Source organism: Sparassis crispa (genome assembly GCF_003851025.1).
Source record: "Sparassis crispa DNA, contig_000002F, whole genome shotgun sequence".
NCBI lineage: Eukaryota > Fungi > Basidiomycota > Agaricomycetes > Polyporales > Sparassidaceae > Sparassis > Sparassis crispa.
In genome coordinates, this window is record NW_020939749.1 from 3,865,498 (window position 1) to 3,883,964 (window position 18,467).

The window sequence follows — 18,467 nt, forward strand, 5'->3', positions numbered from 1 at the left end:
TGACACCACTCATTATGTTAGTGATGTGTTCTTGCTTGCTGTTGTAAATGATGAGCTCAACAAGTTCAATAACATATATATAATGATTAGATGGTTATATTTGAGATGTGCCAAAAAAAATCTTAGTATCATAAATAAATAAAGTCATAGAAAAGTTGAGAAAGTCCCAGAAAGTGGTCATCCTCATCATCGTTGATGACGAGGATAACTGGTCGGACAATGTTCAGATAGGCACCTGGTCAGTCCTTAACTTGAGGCACTTATCTAATGTTACACCTCTCATTTTGATTAAATTACTAAGTTTTTTTAACTGAAACTGCAGTATAGCAGAAACTTGCAGCATACGCTGCATTAACTTTGAGCTCTGCTAGTGTTCCAACCACATTACCCATCCCTTTATCCATCTTACACATGCAAAAGAGCATCAAGCAAGATGGCATACATACCATGTTATCTTAACAGAGCATGCAGATACTGTGTTCACTTGAGCATGGCACCTTATCTGTCAACTCTCCACTGTGCTATACACTTTATATGATAATTCAGTTACATACCAAGGCCACACTGTTTATCTTACTCATACAAGGTAAATTCTGCATCATCAAAAATGATACAGGGGTTTGGGCATTGTGCTCACTTAAGCATGGTGTCTAAGGTGTATTTTATTTTTATTAATTTGCCATTGTCCTCACTCTCACAACACCTCACAGTACCCTCCCCTATTCAAAAACTCTTTGCATCACCACATTAGTGCTCACTGATAGCCAGCAAGATAACAATGAAAATGATAATAAGGAGGAGCCTATGTCTATAATAAAGGGGTAATATGAGCATAAAATCTCCTTCTGACTTTGAACATGTTCAGCATTGCCACTTCAATGCTTATTGGTGGCCGGAAAGCATGACAATGAAGACAAGAATAATAAAGAAAATGAGGAGAAAGAGTATCCTCAGAATAATAATAATAATAATAATAATAATAATAATAATAAAGTCGCATAAAGCACTTCGAGACCTGCATGTTATTTTATTGAGATGTAAGGTAGAGCTAATCTCACAAAACCAGCTGAGGTCTAATCCAAATGATGTGATTAATTTTGCAAAAAACCAAGGAGCTTATGTAAGTGCTGCTGGATTTTTTTTGCATTGAACTTGAGAAAGGGTGTCAGTTTAAATGAAGAGGTGTATTTATAACATAAGTAAGCATACACTGGAAGCAGCAGTCCCCTAATGGATGACACATATGCTGAGGCTGCAATTCATTAACAATCGGAGTGATTGGCTCTTCCCCATTGTTGATTATGTTCATACTAAGTGGTGCCTAAAGTCTACGGAATGACTCCTGCAAGCCACCAGTAATATAAATTATAAGACTTGGAATGATTTGACCACACACCACTGTAATTTTCATAGAGATTCTGTTATCCTGGTTATCAGCAACCACAAAAGGAAACCCCAAACAGATTTCTCTCAGCAGAGTGCATGCACCACATAATACAGTCATGTCCCGACATGCCACAGGCGCTGGGAAAATCACTACGTGAGATTACTAAAAATACTCACATCCAACGGGGACATCTACATACTGTAAGCTGTCATAACCAAACGCCCAAACCCACGCACCAAGTGATGTTCCATCGCCCTACCCAAGAGAACTCATATCCGAATGAGTGGAAGCTGGCCCTGCATCAATCCGGCGTATACATCGGCGGCGCGCCAAGGAGGTTCATGTCCACCTCTGAGGGTACAAAGTGTGGGGGGAAGCGCATACCCGAATCCATATGGAGCTCGGGCGATCGTGGCCGGAGCGCGGGCGATGAGGATGAGGATGGAGACCCAAAGGGCATTTGCGATGAAGATGAAGCGCCTACGCCATCTTGAGGTATACCCAACGAACGGCCGTGAACTAACGAAGACCGCTGTCCCGAGATCTCCGTTATTGGAGGTGAGGTGATGGCGGTTAGCGGTGAAACTAAAGGAGAAGAGGAGGCCGCGGGCAGAGAGGAGGTGGTGGTATGCTGCAGGGGCTGAACTGCGTTCGCTGCTCCTTCGACAGCATCAGGAGTAGGTGGATATTCAGATGATGATGAGGTGCCAGGCAAGAGCGACGCGCTGCTCCGTGTCTCACCAAGGCTTTGCGGTGCGACCGACGATGAGCCCTCGTTCGGCATCGATTCCACCATCCGCATTCCCGACTCAGGGTCATGCCGGATATGAAGTTCACTTTTGTAAACTGAAACTGCTGGAACAGACCCTGTACACCCCACGAGGGCGTTAGGTTTCCACGCCGACAGATCGACCTCGGTAACGTACCTTTATCATTGTCTCCCTGATCAACATAAGGATCCGGCAAAGTGTCCGATGCATTTCGGCGTCGGTACCACAATATGAGCAGTATGAGCAGGACCGTTAACCCGGCGATCCCGCCCACAACGCCGCCCACAATGGCCCCAATCGGGGTTGACGATTTATGGGTGATGCCGCCCGCCATGCCAGCGGACGATGGAGAACTTGCTGCAGTCTCGAGAGGCGACGCACCCGTAGGTCCACCAGCCGCCGTTGTATTCCTCCCAGACGAATATGATAAATGAGAGACGGTGGATGATAATGATGGTGACGATGACGCAGATTGCGATCCTGAATATAACGACTGTGAAGAAGAAAACGAAGAAGACTGATGTGCCGCGGACGATAGCTGCGGCGAGGAAGGGGACGACTGTGTGGGAGATGGGGACTGAGGAGACGGAGACTGCGGAGACGGAGATGTTGGTTGTGCAGGAGCAGCTAACGACGGCGTGGCAGAGCTTGAGCTCGAGGGCGCAGGGGCGGTGGACGATGCTGTAGGAAGCACGTCTCCCGGTGGTGCGATATACGTGATATAATCCAGCGCGTATAAGCACCCGGCAGATGCCTGTGTGATGTTCGTAACGAGCACATGCTCTCCGAGCGCAAGGTGCCCGCTGTCGAAAAACTCCAGGTCGTCAATATTAGTAGTCACGTTTGGCGCTGTGAAAGTGACCGGCGCAGAACCGTCTACGCTGTAAACTGACACTGGGGGAGAGCAACCGCCTATGGGCGCATTCACAGGGCCGTTGACCAACACTTCTACGCCTTCAAGGAAAGGATGAGTGTCGTCTCCATGGAAAGAAGCCACTCGACACTTACCTGTAAATTTGAACGAGAACCCCGCCCCGGGCGAGCCACCAACCATGGCTAGTCCGCCTTGCGGGGACGTCGCTCCCGGATTGGTGGCATACGACCAGGTGGCCTGAGGACTCTTGCTCGTATCTGAATGGTACGCGATGAGTGCATTCTGCCACGAATCGACGGATTCAGTGGCATACGCCATGAGGGGAAGGGAGGAGAAAAGCCCGCATAGAGCTGTGATTCAGGAACTTGAGGATTAGAGCTCGCCTGGTAGTTTATCTCACGGGTCTCGGCCGCATCCTTCGTTGATCGGTGAAGAGATGATGGCCCGACCAGCATCGCCGTACTGACGGCTAGCGTTGATCGTGAGGGTTGCTGTCCTTGAGATTCTTCGTGATCTTTTTGTCTTCGTCGTGAAGTACATCGTTCACCTATTGAATATTGAGGTGTACCACGCTGCACCGCTCCGAACGTATGTTGTCATGCAACTAAGACGACTTGGAAACAGCAATGACAGGTACGATGCTGCTCTGTATGGGAAAACCAGCTCCATATACGAAGGGGCATGAAACGGACATGGTGCACGAAAACCGAAGACGCCATCATGATGAGGGTTCGCCCTGAACCTCGGCCAGTCACCACCATGCGTGCATCGGCTATAGCACGGTGACTTCCGTCTCACCGACTCACCGACGGTGAGACGGGAAATATCACCGGCAGAAAAAATACATAATTCACGCACCTCTACAGCGATCTTGCGAACCCGCGACGCTATGCGTTGCGGCATAACGCGCCCTGCGCAATGTCGCCGTCGACGATTGGAGAGTACCAGACCGAGCTCAGCTTTGCAAGACTTTTGGAGTGACATGGTACGCATAACACATACGTCTGAACCAGAGATAGACATGTCAAAGATCCGTTCCGTCCGGTAACTACCTCAAGAACGCGAAGTCGCAGAGGTCCAAAGATCCCCGATGATGTAAGTACTAGCTATGGAATTTGAGGCCTTCAAAGTCTTCGAGAACCACAGCAATCTTCCTCCGATCCAGTTGCTCCACAGCTGGCTCATTCTGGAAACGGGACAAAGTCGCTCACATTTAAGACAGCGTTGAAGCTTTGAAGGAGTGAATAAACAGTGGAAATCTCTGAGTCGATCAATCTTTGGCAGAAAGCCTCGTGGGGATGTTGGCCTTTGTTTGCGTTGTGGCGCATCCTCTGCCTGACCAGCGCTCAGCCACGATTCAGCATGGTCGACCCGCTGGTGTCTAACTGCCACATCCATACATTCGCACTAGTATCTCAGGACTGCGGCCCTTCCTTGGCGCACCGCGATACTTTCACTCAGATTGTGCGATCTGCGTCGCAAGCCTATGCCCAGATCTGTCTTGAGCGTCCGAACTCGTATCGGACGCGTTCCTCGAAGGTCCCCCCGTTCCGTCGTCATCTGCGCATGCAACTACCTTCGCAGGTTACGCTGCTCTAGCTGCAGACTGTGCGCTACCAGCTGACCCCTGTTTGTCTTCCGTGCGCCTTGATCAGGAGCTGTGAGTTCGTTTGTCCGTGACCGCTCCGGTTTACTTCCATTCGTCCTCCGTGCATCCCCTTTGCGCACTCGTGCGACACCGGCTGTAGCGGAACGTTGTCCGTTTGCTGTGGCGCCTGCAAGAAGTTCTTCACTGAATTAAACGGTCACTCATATGCATTCAGGCGCTGACACTTGAGCCGCCGGACTCCGTCGAGCTCGGAGAAGATGAGAAACCCGAGGCGAGGGAATCTCTGTCGCACAATTGGGGGGGAAGCTCAACGCTCATGATCAGCTTCTGCTCTTCTGCTTCAGTTCCGTGTTCCCCGCGTTGACTCCGCGCTGCTCCACCATGACCCTGACCCTGACGTGGGGAAGCAACGTGGCACCCCCGCACGATCGTCTCGTTCGAATATGGCACTCGCATGTTACGAAATCCTCGTCATCCGACGATGTGTGTCGTCAGGCCTCCTCGATGTGTCTGCCCGGCTCTGCACTCATGTCGCAGATCCGTGGTGTAGCTCCGTGACACGCGAACGTAAGTATACATGCGCCTCTTATTGCAATGCTCCTCACACGTGAAACAATCGTATTCGTATCTGCTCGGAACAAGGACCATGAGGCGCCGATAGTGCTGCGACGCATACCCGTACGACGGAATGAACGCGTGAGTGTTCTGCTCATGAGTTTCCTCGGATCGCATGGGTTGAACAGAGCGTTTGAGAGGTGCACTGCTGTGGACGGTCGAGGAGCGAGCAGGTCTACCATGTTCAGGTCCCCGGTGATGCGGAGACGCGGCGCTGAGCGTTGTTCAGCATGACACCTCGCGATGATCCATGGTTTGGGCAACTGCAGCGCATGCTGTCCGCTTGCCGCTCTTCCGTGCTTATTGCGAGCAATATTTTTGCCGTGACGTCGACGGCGTAGAGCATTAACGGCGAACGTTGTCCCGACCTCCGAAACGTCCCATGTCGCACGGCCGCCGTTTTGTTCCTCCTTCGGAGCTTGGAACCTTGGTCTACATTTCGGCGCGGCGGACCGAGGTACCGCTACTCCGATCAACGACGTTGTCAACCCCGGGAGTACCATGACCTCTTGGCGGTGCGCGTTCGGCGCGTCGACGCGTCCATCTAACCCTTGACCGGCCTTGCGCTCCGCACTCCCCACCGCTCCGCGATGGTCGATGGGGTTACATGCGACCCAGGGGCCAGCGCACTGCATCGCGTCATCTCACCTCCTTGCGAGCTTCAAGTTAGGTACACGAAGCTCCATTGCGCACGAATCTCGATCTTGATGCTCTGAGGTTCTTTGCTTTGCCCCGCTGACCAGGCTAGCAACCGATCCGTCCCGCACTTGAGCTGACTGGATTCTGCTGGAATTTGTAATTTCTGTCTCGCAGAGACGGAGTTGGGTTTACGAGGGCACACGAGGCTCTTACGGAGGAAGCGCACATGTACGCATTTGGGGTTGGTGTGTAGTTTTCAGGACCGCTGATTGCGAGGGCGATAACAGTGAATTAGCGCGGACGGGCGGTACCCGACATGGAGTTATCGTCGACAGAGGAGGAGCACCCTGATTGTTCGAGAGGGCCGGAGACGGCAGGTGCATGTCGAGGACACGGCAATGATAGAGGCGCAGTCTTGTTCGCCCACGGGTGGAGGTGTGCTGACCCGCTACGGTCTGTTGTGTACCCCGGTTTACCGTCGGGCCTGCGTCTTCCTGGCTGTGGCACCTGGGGTGCTGTGGAGCTCCACGATATGGGTGGGAACGTACCCCGAAACCCACAAGCGCCAACCTCCCCGATCGGGACGATATGTGTACGCGAAGTATGGAGCTGCTTCGGCTGTGGCTGATTTCTGATGCAGCAAATACCATGTCCTCCGACATATATAAACCGCGGTACCGCTCGCTATCCCCCGTGCCAGTCGTCCAGTCCATTGGACGCACTTCCCCATTGGCTCTGACTGCTGCCTCTCCAGTGTTGTCCACGAGTCTCCTGCCATGTCCGCGAACGAGAAGAGCGAGATCGAGAAGCGGGAGCGTGATTCGGTCTCAGAAGAGTACTCCAAGGAGATTAGGCACATCGACAACGCCGGCCCCATCAATGAGAACGTGAAGCTCGCGAACCCCCTCGCCGGCATCCCCCACGAGCAGCTCGCCGAAGACGCCGCCGAGTTCGCGAAAACCCACGGCTTGGGTCATCTCACCGAAGAATTCAAGAAGGGCGCTATCATCGCCCAGGATCCCACCGCCTTCGAGTCCTTGACCATCCTCACCGATGAGGACAAGGACGTCCTTCGTAGGGAGTTGACACACCGTTGGCATCAGCCCTGGCAACTGTATTATCTTGTAATTCTATGTTCCATGGCCGCTGCAGTCCAAGGCGTGAGTTTTATATTCGTTTCGCCGTTTCAACTTATACCAACGCTCCCTCTTCTTTACTTTCAGATGGACGAGTCAGTCATTAATGGCGCGAACCTGTTCTTCGTAGCCCCAGATCAATTGAACCTACCCCAGACGGGGCCCCGCGCCAGTAGGAACCAATGGCTCCTCGGCCTGATCAATTCCGCACCTTATGTACGTGCAAAATAAATTTTCAACGGATTCAGGCTCACCTCCAATTCACAGTTGTGCTGCGGGATTATTGGCTGCTGGGTATCCGCACCCATGAACAAGTACTTCGGCAGACGAGGAACGATATTCATTAGCGCGACAGTTTCCTTTGTCACCTGCATCTGGCAGGGCTTGACTAACACTTGGTGGCATCTCTTCATCGCCCGTTTCTTCCTTGGGTTTGGTGTTGGGCCGAAGAGTGCTACCGTGCCCGTATACGCTGCTGAATGTGCGCCGGCCTCCATCCGTGGCGGGCTAGTGATGATGTGGTACGTAAAACTTATCAACGATACAAGCGCTGTCTGATGGGCACGACCAAGGCAATTGTGGACTGCGTTTGGTATCATGTTCGGATACGTGTGTGACCTTGCGTTCTACCACGTTCCGGATCACCGTCATGTCCATGGTCTCAACTGGCGACTGATGCTGGGCAGTGTGCGTAGAACGTTCAGTGGTGCCTGCCTCACTGTATATTGACAAATTGGAACTATCATAGGCGGGCGTCCCTGCCCTCTTCATCATGTTCCAGGTGTTCTTCTGCCCGGAGTCGCCGCGTTGGTTAATGTCAAAGGGTCGCTATCCTGAGGCATATGACTCCCTCGTGAGATTGCGCAACAATCCTATCCAGGCTGCCCGCGACCTCTACTGTGAGTCCCTCTTATTCATCTTCGTCTACTACTCTGAACTCGCGGCTTCAAGACATCCACGTACTTCTCGAGGCGGAGGAGCAGATCATGGGCGGGCGCAACCGGTTCCTGGAGCTCTTCACGGAGCCGCGCAACCGGCGCGCGACGCTTGCGTCCTTCATCGTGATGTTCATGCAGCAATTCTGCGGCGTCAACGTCATCGCGTACTACTCGTCCTCGATCTTCACCCAAGGAGGTTTCAGCGAGACCAGCGCGCTGATCGCCTCGTGGGGCTTCGGCATGCTCAACTGGGTGTTCGCGTTTCCCGCGGTGAAGACGATCGACACGTTTGGACGCAGAAACCTGTTGCTCACTACGTTCCCGCTCATGGCGATCTTCTTGCTCATGACGGGCTTCGCGTTTTGGATCCCCCCGGGTAAAGGTCGCTTGGCGGTCGTCGCACTAGGTATCTATCTGTACATCATTTGCTACTCTCCGGGAGAAGGCCCTGTACCGTTCACGGTGAGTGCATGCATAAGTATGCCACTCGTGCGAGGTACTGACATTCAGTGCAGTACTCGGCGGAAGCGTTCCCGTTGGTCACGCGCGACGTCGGCATGTCCTTCGCGACCGCCGTCCTCTGGTTCTTGTGAGTTACCTTCTTCCCGCTGTGAAGCGCATATGTTCACGTTCGATCGACGCAGCAACTTCGTCGTCGCGATCACCTTCCCGCGGCTGCTCGGCGCGTTCAAGCCACAGGGCGCGTTCGGGTGGTACGCCGGGTGGAACATCATAGGGTTCTTCCTCATCCTGCTCTTCGTCCCCGAGACGAAGGCACTCTCACTCGAGGAGCTCGACCAAGGTATGTCTTCCCAGCCGTTTGTCCGTGTCCGACGAGTAGGCTCTGATGGCAAGCGCAGTGTTCTCGGTGCCGACGCACACGCACGCCGCGTACCAGGTCAAGGCGCTCCCATACAACATCAAGAAGCACTTCTTGCGCATGAAGGTCGACCCCCTCCCGCCGCTGTACGAGTTTGAGGCCGCCGTCGGCGAAAAGCACTACGCACCCGGTGGCGCGGGCCATGCATGAGCAAGGGCCTTCGCGTTCTCCCGAGCACCATCGCGCCGGTGTGGAGCGCTGTGCGTTGCTCTGTTGTGCGTGGGGAGTGTTGACGGGCGCAGCCCCTCTCGACGTGATGACCCGCAAGAGTGTAATGATCTTTTACGATCCGAGTGGTTCTGCCGCTATGTATTTTAGACTTGTATTCCTAATGACATGCTTCTGGCTACCATCGGATTCAGAATAACGCACATGAGAAAGATCCGAGTGGCTCTTTCGGATGGTTGGGGCTGTGCTCGTATGATGCATTATGGGAGAAGAGATTGGCATCGCATTGCGAGTGCTACGTGTATCTTGTGAGTACTAGCGTATTTCTGTAGAGGAACCTTGTGCTCGCCCCTCCGGTGAGGCGTCTGCCATTTTTCGCGCACGGGCCAGACCAGGAATCTGGAGAACATGCCCGTAGTGTCTCCGCGACCGGCTCGAGTCGTCCTCTCGATGACTCGCTGTGCACACGTACAAATTCAGATCGAGTTTGGATCGAGCGCTCGATGTTCCGCCAACCGGCCACTACCTGTCGCCACCATTTACCGCAGTGAACGGATAGCGTTTTTTCGGTAAATCGTCGGACACACAAAGGGCACCGGGCAGTAACTCCCTCGGACATGCAGCGGTGTGGTTTGGTAGCGCCCAAATCTCTCTGCAAATATTCACGATTTATCCAATTTCTTGCGAGTATGGTTCTCGGACTCGTTCTCGAGGTGCTCGGTCAGCATTGCAGTGGAAGTTGCCCAGTAGAACCTTACCAAGCATGCCGGCCACCATGAATGCAGGGTGGGTCAGATATCTCGACATGGAACGGAGGAGCAGAAACGAGGTTGTGATACGTAGGTGTAAGCACTCGCACGCTATTCGACAAGACCTGCGTCTGTATCATTCTTCTATGCCAGCGCGAGAGGGCACTGTGGAGCATGCACGGCAGCGGCATATGCGAACGCTCGTTGCGGAAATCAGCGGAGAGTCTGCGAAAGTGTCAGACGTGCGCGCGTGGGAGGAATATGCGACGGAAATCAATAGCACTGCGGTATACGGTGGTTCGTTCAGCGAGTGCCGACGGTGTTCGCGCTCGTGGTGATTCGAGTAATCGCGTGTACAGCAGAACTTCCCTGTTCCACGGAACACGCAATGCTCCCAGAAGTGCTTTCTCACTCTCCGATGCGCCAGGAGACAAAGATAAAGTTATGATGACACGTACCAAAAACTGCAGAGCGTGGGCGCAGGAACGGGCAAGTTGTTCCTTCCCATCGGCCCATCGGCAGTCATCATCGCAGTCACCATCGCAGGCCCGCACCGGTCATCCATGGGTGTGATCGCGTTCAAGCGAGTCGCTCTGGTTGTCCAACTATGTCGAAAGGATGACCGTCAGGATCCTGGAGATTATGGAGCGAGGTCACATTGCTATGATTGATAGCCAGCAAATGAACACGAAATTTAGAGAAAATCCGCACGAGATATTGCGGAACTTCGCGCGCGCCCGTGGTTTCGTATTGAAGGAAGAGACAGGGCGGTCGTTTGCCAGTGGTTTTGTTGGCCCATGGCCCAGTGCAACTTGAAGTCGTCGTGTCAAGTCAAGATATTATTAGGCGCCCATAACGGAACCGAGCGTCTTGCTCCCCCTCCGCATGCAGCATCTTGGCCGACAATAACCAGGCCCAAATACTCGTTATAAAGGCCGTGTCTGCGCTTTGGATAGCTGATAGAGCCGATTGCGGCGAGTATCAGTCAGCGTTGCAGCATCTGGCGCTGGCGACTTCTCTGCGTTCTGACCTTGAGTAACGAAACATCTGAACTCAACACCTCTACGAGGAGTTCCAATTGTCCAGGTTGTCTTCGGCCACGATGACCCAGACGACCTTGCTTCAGTATGAGGCGCCATGTGAGTACGACATCGCACTACCTATACGCTCAGTACTTATCCCGCAAACACTGCGACGGTCACAAGGGCCTGTGTATGCTCTCGACTGGTGCAAGACCCCAGCCCCAGGGCAGCAGCTGCGCCCGCGATCAGCATTTCGTCTAGGGCTCGCGTCGCACACGGAGGACTACCGGAACAGAATCGCCATCGCAGGGCTGCAGGACGAGCGCGTACTTGTGGAAGATGACTACACGGAGTACCCGGACTTTGTGACGCTCGTGGAAGCCAACCATGGGTATCCTGTGACGAGCCTTCAGTGGCAGCCCGCGACCGCGCCGAGCTTTGCGTGGAGCCAGAAGGCGGCGACGACGGAGCTGCTCGCGACGACTGGGGACGCGTTGCGGATTTGGGAATATACGAGTGATGGGCAGCCTGCTATGTCGTCGTATGTGGGCCGGCAGCCCACTTCGAGTGGGCATCGATTAGTGACGAAGATCGCGCTTGCAGGTGTGCGTATGCGCTCCCTCTCTCAGAAGTCCTTTAGCTCACGATTGCACTGTACTACTACAGCAAAGTAAAGTACAGAACCATGGGATGGGTGCGCCACTGACGAACTTCTCGTGGAACGAGAAGGCACCGAGCTTGGTGGTAACCTCGTCGATCGACACGACTTGCACGGTGTGGAACATCGACACCTCGACGGCGATCACCCAGCTCATCGCGCACGATCGCGAGGTGTACGACGTCGCGTGGCTGCCGGGATCAACGGACATTTTCGTGTCCGTCGGCGCGGACGGGAGCCTTCGTGCGTTTGACTTGCGCAGCCTGGAGCACTCGACAATCCTGTATGAGACTCCGGTACCGAAGAACGTGCAACCGCCGCCCGCGTCGCCGTCTGCGTCTGCGCGCCCGCTGACGTCGCCGCTGCTGCGGATCGCATTCAACCCGAACGACTCGAATTACATGTCGACGTTCCACATGGACGGGGCGGACGTGCAAATCCTGGACATGAGGAGCCCGGGATCGCCTGTGATGGAGCTGCGAGGACACCGCGCGCAGGTGAATGCCCTTGGCTGGGGATCGGCCGCTAGCCCGCTCTTGGCTACCGCAGGTGCGTGCACTAGTCTTACACAGTCGCCTTGACGCTGCTCACCGATTGCTCCGGTGCAGGCGATGACTGCCAGCTGCTGCTGTGGGACCTGTCGTCTTACACGCAACTACCGTCGACCTCTCCGCGGACTACGAGCACGGGGCTGAGTTCGCCAAGGCCGGACGTGAAAAAACGCGTGGTGACGGACCCGGTGATGGCGTACACCGGACAGAGCGAGATTGTCAACTTGGCGTGGTCTCCGCAGATAGCGGGGATGGCAATGCATAATGGCTACTCGACTGCGCCAGGCGAATGGCTGGCCATTGCGATGGGGAGATCAATAAGAGCATTGAAGGTGTAGACTGTGTTGTATTGTACCGTACGTGGTGCTTGCTGTATCGTATCAGTGCTATCGGTTTCTGCTTATTCGATTTCTCGTTGAGTGCGGAGTGTCTGTGTCATTCTTAGCGGTATCTGCGACTGTCAGTTGGAATACCGCAGTACAAGGGCGTATCACGTATCAAACCTCTGTTCTCTCTTATCTCAGGGTGATTCTCTCCTCAAAACGAAGTAATCCTATAACTTAGGAATCTCATTTATGCACATTCCTTGACTGATATTTTGGCAGAAGGTGGTCAGCTGCAGACCTAGTACCGGCGTTCTCGACGAAGGCGGCTCAAGGACGGAAGCTTTTGGATGGTGGTGATAAGATGAAGATAACGCATCTTATCGGGCATAACGTGTACATCTTATCGGGCCTACCACCCTAATCTCCACTTTTTTTCATGCACCACATGGCTCCGCCCGTCGACCCGCCGGAAAGTTATACATCCATGGCTGGCCCTCGCAGCGCTCTTGTGCCCGACCCTTCTCAATCTCCTGCTGCTTTTCTCTGCCAATAGAGCGTGGCGACATGGATCCATCGACAGGCCCCGAGGAGAGAAAAGCCTCGCGTACCAGTGTCGACTCTGTGAAGGAAAAACAGCCTGTAGTCGACGCCGAGGCCCAACTCGAGAAAGAACTCGTGCATGACGAGGTAGAGGTTGAGAAAGCGCGCTCAAAGAACCATTTATTGTATCTGCGGCTACGCGTCGCTATTCTCTTGGGTCTTGCTGGTGCGATTCTGGGGTGGTGGATAACGTCCACCATCCTGCCTGCCACCCGCCATAGATGGTCTGTTTGCTGCTTTCTGCCGACAAGGTTTGTTTGACAAGTTGATTCTGTAGGGTCGTCCAGACGTTCTGGGCGTGGTTCTTCCTCGTGTAAGTTCTCCGTATCGACGAACGGAGACGCTGCATATAGATTGCGCTCTTTGCAGTGTTATCGCATTTCGATTCATACCGAACAGCGTCGTCACACGACCTGTCGGCGCAATATGGATCCCCTTCGTCCAGGATCCGTGGTTCAAGTTGCCCAGATGGCTGAGACTGACCATGGGCTGGCTGGCTCTCCTGGGCATTGTCTTTGGCTCTGCGTTTGGCTTCCCGCTCATCGGTGTACGTGTTGTGCTTCGCGCTCTGTCTTCATGTTTTAATGTTGACACTGCGTGCAGAACACCAAGTACGGCGACCGCGCAATCTCGGTGCTCGGTCTCGTAGTCTTCCAGTTCTGTTTCTGGGCGACCTCGACGAACCGCTCGGCCATCCCGTGGTCTGTATTCCTCCTCTGTCCACCTGTTTAAGATGCTTGATTGCACTATGTCCACTCGTGTAGGCCAACCGTCATTGTCGGCCTGTTCATGCAGCAGGTCATTGCAATGTTCGTGCTCAAGACGGATGCGGGCTTCTCTATCTTCAAATGGATTGCGACATTGGCTTCAGATTTCCTCTCTCAGGCCAGGCAGGGTGCGACGTTCTTCTTTGACGCAGAGACCGTCGCGAAGGGTTGGTTCTTCGTCAACACGGTGCGCGTCGCATCGCCCATCGAGTACGGCTGGGATACTGAAAGTCTTTCTGTGCTGCATAGCTGTCCTCTGTCATCTTCTTCATCGCATTCATCCAGATGATGTACTATCTCGGTGTCATGGAGTGGCTCATCAAGGGCTTGTGAGTCGGCAATCTCGCTGCCAGCGATGATCCGTCTGAGCAGCCTCTGTAGCGCGTGGATTTTCTTCAAGTTGATGAATGTCTCTGGTGCAGAAGCTGTCGTCGCCGCTGCATCGCCGTTCATCGGCCAGGGAGAATCCGCGTGTCTTGTCAAGCCCTACGTCGACCTCATGACCGAATCCGAGCTGCACCTCACCATGACCGCCGGTACGCCTGCTACCTTCACCGTGGCCTCCCTCGCTTTCTCACTTCGATTGCCCAGGCTTCTCTACAATCTCTGGCTCCGTAGTTGCCGCGTATATCAACCTCGGCGTGCCCGCGCAGAACCTCATCACCGCTTCCGTGATGAGCATCCCCGCTTCGATCGCGATCAGCAAAATGCGCATTCCGGAGACGGACGAGCCCGTCACGCGTGGCCGTATAACGGTCGACCGCGGTGACGACAAGAATCGGCCGACGAACGCGTTGCACGCCTTCAGTCAGGGCGCGCTCTTCGGGCTCATCGTCGCAGGGCAGATTCTGTGAGCACCGTGCCTCCGCATCTTTGTGCACCACTGACCGCTGGGTCCCGGCATAGCACGAACGTGCTGACAGTCGTGTCGCTCGTGGCGATGATCAATGGGCTGTTGACGTGGATCGGCAAGGGCTTCGGACTGCACCAGCTCACGCTGCAGCTCATCCTCCGCTATGTGCTCTACCCTGTTACGTTCTTCATGGGTCCTGGTCCTCTCCTGCCGTGTCGGAGGCCTGCTGACTTCTCTAATCATAGGCGTGCCCCGCAACGAGATTCTCCGCGTCTCGGAGCTCCTCGCGACGAAGCTCATAGAGAACGAGTTCGTCGGGTATAGCGGTGCGTGGCCCGTCCTCTATAGTCCTCCTTCGTTTTTGCCGCTCCCTTCGTCCTCCCATGCACACACGCTGACCGCACAGGTCGACCCGACAGACCTCACGACGATCATGAAGAGCCATAACCCGCTCTCGCAGCGCGCCTTCACGATCGCGTCCTACGCACTCTGCGGGTTCGCGAACCTCGGCTCGCTGGGCATCCAGATCGGCGTGCTCAGCGCGCTCGCGCCGTCGCGCGCCAAGATCATCTCGCGCATTGCGTTGTCTGCCATGTTCTGCGGGTTCATCTCGTGCGTGCCGTTCATCCTGGGTCGTTATGTGCTAAGTCTGATGTGCAATGCGATGTGCGCGAGGCAGCACGATGCAGGCCGCGGGCATTGCGGGCATGCTGGTGTAGTGCCCCTCCATACGGGTGTGCCTTACAATTCGTATATGGGCAGTGATGACTGTAATGTTACTGGTATTGTGTGTATCTTGCTGTGGTCGCGCGCCGCGCTGTGTTGTAAGTACCTCTTCTGTGTGCGCCACCGTGTATTGTACAAGGCTCTCTATTTCTCTTTACACGACCATCTTGACTCTCACCGAGCGCATCGTCTAAAGTGATCGGCGGGCAAAAAGTACGGATGTACATTTGCAGAGACATGGAACCGTAAATTCGGCAGAAAATCATCGAATATGGGATAATAAATGTGTCGCACCTACGCTTAGGGTCTGGTGAGCACAGGTACGTAGATGCTGTAGGTGTCTAGTAAATCGCGAAGGAAGATAGTTGGCTCACGGCAGGAGGGGAATACCTTCTGCCTTCTCGACCACTCCCTAGGTTTGGGGCAGAACTCCAGTTGGGCCGTGAATATACGAAGGAATATGCATCGCGCGCATACGCTCTGTCCGGAACGACCTTGAGCATAGAGCTCTTCCCATCCTGTGTATCCTCGTCGCAGGCACACAGCAGCTTACATGGCCAGTGAGCGATGTTGCCAAGAAGAGAATTCAGCGGTGCTCACCACGTCACTCGCCGCACAAGAGGGGAAATCACTCTTCCTGTGCATGACCTGCTGGGACTGGTGCTGCAATAAGACTGTCGTCTGGCCGGCTACGCGAACCAACTGCTGCGGTAGCACGGGCTTGCTGTCGGGCGCGCTCGAGGGCCTCTGTCATCGCCTGCTGGCGCATCGAATATGTCTGGGCAACGAACAAGCCGAGCGCCTGCGGTTCTCTGTTACCTCAATCCCCCCTGGAAAGTAAGACGGCTAACCACGCACCAGAAATATTGCAGCGAGGATCATGCGGTCCTTCCACACCTCGTCGAACCCGACCTCCAAGTCCGCGCGGCGGCGTTGACGTTCCCGCCACATCGCTGCGCTGAGGTTATGGTACGTCGTCGCATGCTCTGGACCGTCGTTTCCAGGACCGCCATGCGTCTTGGCTTTGCCGGAGAGGACTGCGTACGCGGAGCTGATAGACTGGAAGCGGGAGTGCGCGGTCTCGGGCGGGACAACACGGCTGATGGGGGAATCGGGGTGGTAGATACGGACAAGGTCGTAGTCTGCCGAGCGATTAGTTGTTCAGTTGTGTAAGTAACGGACAGTGGAAAGGACGGACAGCGGGCTTTGACTTGGTCGCGTGATGCACTATGGGATAAGTGAAAGATCTGGTGCGGCGTTGGGTTTGCATTCGTCGGGTAGGGGAACGGATTTGAGCTGGAGGAGACGTTCCGTCGCGGTGGGCAGCAGTACGTAGGTCGTAGGCATTGACAACGCCGCCCAAGCCGCAGCGGTGCGGGCGTTGGCCGGAGTATTCGAATCATCAGTTAGAATCCTAAATCAGCTCTCTGAAAGATAGGTTAATTAAGATACCAGCGAGAGAGTGGTCGAAGGATTCAAGAGACATAAGCACAGCACTATATTGGCGACTACAGTAGACGTGGGGAACGACCCGGAGTACCGCGGGCGCTTGCATTCGGATGCCCCGGCGACGGCTCTCATTCTTAGTTTTTGCCCTACAAAAGTACTTTATGTAAGTAACTTGAATCTAGCTCATCTCATGGAAGGCGACTGCAGCAGCTGGCTAGCATCGAGGATTGCTACAGTCAATGTAAATGACCGACTCGCGGCTTCGCTGCTGTACATGCTGGAGCACTGAAGTGCTTGCTCTTCAGGCACGACAGATATCTTCTGCTTTAACTCCTGCTGGCATTCCGTAGCAAGTAACTCGTAAAGTCTTGTTCGTGCATTCAAATTTGGTTTAACCTCTGGTTACTAGTTCAGTGTTTCTCTGGGTCCAACTTGAACAGAATTATCAGACAAAACTACATCTTGAGTGTGCTGCTCGTGGCTGCGTTAGCGGACGTTTCGAGGCGTATGTACGACAATGTCTGCGATCCTGGCGCTTTGAAGAGCGTTGATCCTCTTCACAAATTATTGCCCGACGGTGCCAGAGCTGGAGGGATGTGGAAGTGAGTCTCGAGTAGTCTCCCAAAGGCAGTGTAGCTACTCTGCTTCAACCTTCGTACCTCAGGATATCCGTATCTGACATCTTGAGCTTCTTTCGCTATCTCACAGAGCATTGACGCATCTAAATTCAGATATAGTCCCGGACGAGTAGTCCGGACCATGCACGAAGCTTTCCAAAGTCGCGTAATGGATGCCTGCAATTATCCATCTGAACGCGAGCGGGAAGACGTTCGAGAATTATATCGCGACTTCCGACGGACACCGGGAAGGTCACAGGTTGTAGGGGACAAATTCGCGAGAGGGCTGTCTAAGCACGGCGTGGACATGGTGCGTTCCGCGGCAAACCACTCTAGAGGTGTTCGTCTACGCGGTGAACATTCGAGTACCGCTAGAGGGAAAGCCGAAGGAGGAGGGGACGGATTCGTCAGTCGAGGTCTTTAGAGGGAAAGTTGCGGGATCGACCTGGACGCACGTTACTACCGTCGAGGACCCACTGGTGTTCACACTGAAGATGTCGCCGGCTCGAATGACTGGATGAATCTCTGTTTCTCCAATGGCCGCACCTCGAAGACGAATGAGCTTGTAGGTCATTCGACCAGGTTACGGGTGAACACGAATGTGGAACTGACACAAGTCTAGTATCTCACAATGGAAGCTTTCCTCGCGCTGCTAACGTTGACGGTCGTTTATTGCCATATGGATGAGGACTGTAAGATCGCTGCACACGCCTTAGCCACTGGAAGCGGCATCACGATGAGCTGCACTAGCGACACATTCTACCTGGAGTCCAAGGCAAGGAATAATATATCTGCTTGAGAACTTTGAGAAGTGGGCCGACGACACGCCTCGTGTGAAGAACGTAGTGACTATTGGTCGGATTCGCAGGACGTTACGCATTATGTTCCTGCTGATGAAACGATGTTCTAGGTCTGGTCATGGATAGCCTCATTGTGGACAGTGAGGGCGCTCTATGGGCTGCACTGAGTATCTGTACCACTCAAGGACCTGCGGCGCTGACCCACGTTGGTTCACTACTTCCAGCTGCAGGCTTGGTGTCTTCGCAATTGGCGCTATGTCGAATTAATATGAAAGGCGGCGAAAACTTTATCGAAAGACGCTCCTGGTTCGTGTACATACAAACCGTTATGAT

At 54.1% G+C, this 18,467-nt stretch overlaps 5 protein-coding genes across 5 annotated transcripts; 3 read left to right on the top strand and 2 right to left on the bottom strand.

Annotated features, from left to right (window-relative positions):
- Positions 1 to 1,688: 1,688 nt before the first annotated feature.
- On the bottom strand, positions 1,689 to 3,349 carry SCP_0313180 (hypothetical protein; the record flags this gene model as incomplete). The annotated part of the gene is made up of 3 exons (XM_027756701.1): positions 1,689 to 2,254; positions 2,314 to 3,111; positions 3,166 to 3,349. 3 exons carry the CDS (start codon positions 3,347 to 3,349, stop codon positions 1,689 to 1,691), a joined length of 1,548 nt encoding a protein of 515 aa, XP_027612502.1.
- Positions 3,350 to 6,670: 3,321 nt separating this feature from the next.
- Positions 6,671 to 8,998, top strand: SCP_0313190 (hypothetical protein; the record flags this gene model as incomplete). The annotated part of the gene is made up of 9 exons (XM_027756702.1): positions 6,671 to 7,054; positions 7,118 to 7,246; positions 7,298 to 7,551; positions 7,603 to 7,717; positions 7,779 to 7,929; positions 7,982 to 8,430; positions 8,484 to 8,557; positions 8,613 to 8,770; positions 8,829 to 8,998. 9 exons carry the CDS (start codon positions 6,671 to 6,673, stop codon positions 8,996 to 8,998), a joined length of 1,884 nt encoding a protein of 627 aa, XP_027612503.1.
- Positions 8,999 to 10,867: 1,869 nt separating this feature from the next.
- SCP_0313200 (Uncharacterized WD repeat-containing protein) lies at positions 10,868 to 12,334 on the top strand (the record flags this gene model as incomplete). Its single annotated transcript, XM_027756703.1, has 4 exons — positions 10,868 to 10,904; positions 10,971 to 11,392; positions 11,454 to 11,994; positions 12,054 to 12,334. 4 exons carry the CDS (start codon positions 10,868 to 10,870, stop codon positions 12,332 to 12,334), a joined length of 1,281 nt encoding a protein of 426 aa, XP_027612504.1.
- Positions 12,335 to 12,886: 552 nt separating this feature from the next.
- On the top strand, positions 12,887 to 15,261 carry SCP_0313210 (hypothetical protein; the record flags this gene model as incomplete). Its single annotated transcript, XM_027756704.1, has 12 exons — positions 12,887 to 13,146; positions 13,200 to 13,235; positions 13,292 to 13,469; positions 13,526 to 13,623; positions 13,687 to 13,876; positions 13,939 to 14,018; positions 14,071 to 14,225; positions 14,281 to 14,539; positions 14,596 to 14,735; positions 14,788 to 14,868; positions 14,962 to 15,154; positions 15,222 to 15,261. The coding sequence occupies 12 exons, from the start codon at positions 12,887 to 12,889 to the stop codon at positions 15,259 to 15,261; spliced, it is 1,710 nt and encodes a 569-aa protein (XP_027612505.1).
- Positions 15,262 to 15,896: 635 nt separating this feature from the next.
- Positions 15,897 to 16,671, bottom strand: SCP_0313220 (hypothetical protein; the record flags this gene model as incomplete). Its single annotated transcript, XM_027756705.1, has 3 exons — positions 15,897 to 16,070; positions 16,127 to 16,410; positions 16,467 to 16,671. The coding sequence occupies 3 exons, from the start codon at positions 16,669 to 16,671 to the stop codon at positions 15,897 to 15,899; spliced, it is 663 nt and encodes a 220-aa protein (XP_027612506.1).
- Positions 16,672 to 18,467: the final 1,796 nt, after the last annotated feature.